The sequence below is a fragment of the Cornus florida genome, unplaced genomic scaffold, assembly GCF_030987335.1.
Source record: "Cornus florida cultivar Cherokee Brave unplaced genomic scaffold, ASM3098733v1 CherokeeBrave_3.0.0_Hap2_Chr11, whole genome shotgun sequence".
Taxonomy (NCBI): Eukaryota; Viridiplantae; Streptophyta; class Magnoliopsida; order Cornales; family Cornaceae; genus Cornus; species Cornus florida.
Window position 1 is genome coordinate 53,605,202 of NW_026775581.1, and position 3,973 is coordinate 53,609,174.

The following is a 3,973-nucleotide window of genomic DNA, read 5'->3' on the forward strand; positions in this document are numbered from 1 at the left end:
TCAAAAAGTAAAAATCAGAAAAATCATCAAAACCTAAAGTCTCATCAGTCATCTCTGGATCTCAACTCTCAAGGCTCAAGCTAACAACCCTCGCCTCCACAATACCCTCATCGCCCAGTCCCCATCTCAAGCTAACCCTTGCCTCCCTAGTCCAAAGTCCTCATCTCAAGCTAACCCTCACCTCCCCAGTCACTGAATCTCAAGCTTCCTCAAATCCTCATCGCCCTCGGCAATTGGCGTCTCAGTCGATTCATATTTCATCTTCAGATCCTTTTCAAATCTTCAGATCATCTTCAGATCTTCAGATCCTCTACTCTCATCTTCAGATCCTCTACACTCGGTCGATTCAGATTTCATCCTCACTCCTCATCATCTCTTCTGTAAATCTGTATCGCGGCTTACACTGTTACACACCATCTTAGACTTCACCGATCTGTAGTACGGCTTACACTGTATTCTGTATTTATTTATATTTTTATTTTTATTGAATTGAATTAGATTTTCTCTCTCTCTTTCTGTTTGTGTATTTCATACCAATTACTTAATGTGAGGTGGTCAGATTCCTACACTATCTTATTCCCCAAGCCAGGGTAGGGTACAAGGAAATAAAACTAAACAATTAACGGTTCTCATGGAACCTAAATGGTTTGGTTCCATACTATACGGTTCCGATTCCGATTCTGTTTTTAAAGAACCGTTGTTTTTAAGCAATACCCCGATCTCAAATCTAATCAGAAAACACCCAAAACTACTCTTATCGGATCCCAATAAAACCTTTTTGTAAAGATCCGCTCCACCACATGGTATGATATTGTTCGCTTTGGGCCTGAACCCGCACGGTTTTGCTCTTGGGTTTCACCCCAAAAGGCCTCATACCAATTGGAGATGATGCACTTACATATAAGCACTTCACCTTTCCTCTACCCAGGCGATGTGGGACTTGTGCACCCGTAGCTCGCCAGTGTGGTAGCCTGACAATGTCTCTCGCACCCGCCCACGGCACACTCGCCCACAAGGTCATCACAATCCAAGCACTTCACCTTTACTCTACCCAGGCAATGTGGGACTTGTGCACCCGTAACTCGCCAGTGTGGTAGCCTAACAGTGTCTCTCGCACCCGCCTACGGCACACCCGCCCACAAGGTCATCACAATCCACCCCCTTGGAGGCCCGACGTCCCTGTCGGCACACTTCCGGCTGGGTCAGGCTCTGATACCATTTGTAACGGCCCACTCAATTGTGATGACCTTGTGGGCGAGTGTGCCGTGGGCGGGTGCGAGAGACACTGTCAGGCTAACACACTGGCGAGCTGCGGGTACACAAGTCCCACATCGCCTGGGTAGAGGAAATGTGAAGTGCTTATATGTAAGTGCATCATCTCCAATTGGTATGAAGCCTTTTGGGGTGAAACCCAAGAGCAAAACCGTGCGGGCTCAGGCCCAAAGCGAACAATATCATACCATATGGTGGAGCGGGTCGTTACAAATGGTATCAGAGCCTGACCCAGCCGGAAGTGTGCCGACGGGGACGTCGGGCCTCCAAGGGGGGTGGATTGTGATGACCTTGTGGGCGAGTGTGCCGTGGGTGGGTGCGAGAGACACTGTCAGGCTACCACACTGGCGAGCTACGAGTGCACAAGTCCCACATCGCCTGGGTAGAGGAAAGGTGAAGTGCTTATATGTAAGTGCATCATCTCCAATTGGTATGAGGCCTTTTGGGGTGAAACCCAAGAGCAAAACCGTGCGGGCTCAGGCCCAAAGCGAACAATATCATACCATGTGGTGGAGCGGGTCGTTACAAATGGTATCAGAGCCTGACCCAGCCAGAAGTGTGCCGACAGGGACGTCGGGCCTCCAAGGGGGTGGATTGTGATGACCTTGTGGGCGGGTGTGCCGTGGGCGGGTGCGAGAGACACTATCAGGCTACCACACTTGCGAGCTACGGGTGCACAAGTCCCACATTGCCTGGGTAGAGGAAAGGTGAAGTGCTTATATGTAAGTGCATCATCTCCAATTGGTATGAGGCCTTTTGGGGTGAAGCCCAAGAGCAAAAACGTGCGGGCTCAGGCCCAAAGCAGACAATATCATACCATGTGGTGGAGTGGGTCGTTACAAATGGTATCAGAGCCTGACCCAGCCGGAAGTGTGCCGACGGGGACGTCGGGCCTCCAAGGGGGGTGGATTGTGATGACCTTGTGGGCGAGTGTGCCGTGGGCGGGTGCGAGAGACACTGTCAGGCTACCACACTGGCGAGCTACGGGTGCACAAGTCCCACATCGCCTGGGTAGAGGAAAGGTGAAGTGCTTATATGTAAGTGCATCATCTCCAATTGGTATGAGGCCTTTTGGGGTGAAACCCAAGAGCAAAACCGTGCGAGTTCAGGCCCAAAGCGAACAATATCATACTATGTGGTAGAGCGGGTCGTTATAGTTCTCATGGAACCTAAATGGTTCGATTCCATACTATACGGTTCCGATTCCGATTCTGTTTTTAAAGAACCGTTGTTTTTAAGCAATACCCAGATCTCAAATCTAATCAGAAAACACCCAAAACTACTCTTATCGGATCCCAATAAAACCTTTTTGCCCAAATTCGAGTTCCTTTACTCCGCCGGCATTTCGTGCTCTGAGCTCGCGAAGATGGTATCCATATGGCCACTTCTACTGAAACGAAGCTTGAAGATCCAAATCATCCCATCTGTCAATTTCTTCAAGAATTTATTTAATTAAGATGATAAGCTTATGGTGGCCTTTAAAAGATTCTATGATACTGTAATGTGCTATCATAGTGTTATTACATTCCGCAACATCGAAATTTTGAGACAAAACGGTGTACCGGATTCGAAAATTGTGTGGGTATGTACTTATTATCCTCGGTTACTCGAGGCAAAGCCTGATAGATTAAATGAGGTATTGGAGGATGTTAAGAAAATTGGGTTCAACCCTTCAAAATTCCAATTTGTTATAGCAATTCAGGCATTGATGGCGAGCAAATCAACATGGAAAAGGAGGATGGAGGTTTATAGGAAGTGGGGTTGGTCTGAGGAAGAAACAATGTTGGCTTTTACAAAACATCCTTGGTGTATGATGATATCCGAGAAGAAAATAATGGTGGTGCTGAATTTTTATGTCAACACAATGGGTTAGAAGTCTTCCCTAATTGCCCGTCATCCAAAATTAATGTCACTGAGCTTGGGTAAGAGGATAATTCTCAGGTGTTCGGTACTAAAAGTTTTGTTGTCAAAAGGTTTGATTAAGGAACCCATTAGCATATGGACATTGTTGGATTCCACGGAGAGTTTGTTCCTCAAGAAGTTTGTGACCTGTTATGAGGAAGCTCCTCAGTTGTTGAAACTATATCAAGAAAAATTGGACCTTTCAAAATTACATGGTCGTGATTATGATGGTAAGAGTGGCTCATATCTTCTTCCTAACTGAAGTGGCTTACACATCCCCTATACTTGCTCACCTTTTTGAATTAGGTCTTTATGAACGAATTTTTTTTCTTTGGATTTTAATTATCTTAATTTGATTGTTTTGCCAAGTATTTATTCAATTTTGTTTGGAAATGGTTAGAGATTTTGTGCTGCACTAATATATCTTTCCTTCAACTGAATGATTTTTTTGTTGTTGGTGCAACTCTGTCTTTGCGAGATCTTCTTAATCTTTAATTTCAAACATGGATGAACTAGGTTGTTGTCATGTTACAGGTAGATTGCTGATTTAATTCAATTCTACTTACTAAGCAGCTGCTGTGGGATTTAGTAATCAACTGCGCATAGATATTCTTCATGTTCATGTAAATGGGCCGTTAGACATGCATGTATCACTATGTATGTATCATACAGTTTGATTTCAGGGTAGTTTGGAGGTTGCCATGTGAAGTTAAAGGGCCTCGTCTTCACCAGATGATTCTGAATCCTACAAATCAACATACATCATCATCCTGACTTTTCTCCTCAATTATAACCTCTG

General features: G+C 45.3%; 1 protein-coding gene across 1 annotated transcript; it reads left to right on the forward strand.

The window, feature by feature from the left end:
• The first annotated feature begins 2,773 nt into the window (after positions 1-2,773).
• Positions 2,774-3,436, forward strand: LOC132281080 (uncharacterized). The gene is made up of 2 exons (XM_059782818.1): positions 2,774-3,140; positions 3,246-3,436. Exons 1-2 carry the CDS (start codon positions 2,774-2,776, stop codon positions 3,434-3,436), a joined length of 558 nt encoding a protein of 185 aa, XP_059638801.1.
• Positions 3,437-3,973: the final 537 nt, after the last annotated feature.

Bases quoted from the DNA above. Each gene is read 5' to 3' on its own strand.
- LOC132281080 (XM_059782818.1), top strand. From the start codon at position 2,774: ATGTGCTATCATAGTGTTATTACATTCCGCAACATCGAAATTTTGAGA. The intron at 3,141-3,245 runs GTTAGAAGTCTT...TGTTGTCAAAAG, and splicing joins TTTTTATGTCAACACAATGG to GTTTGATTAAGGAACCCATT.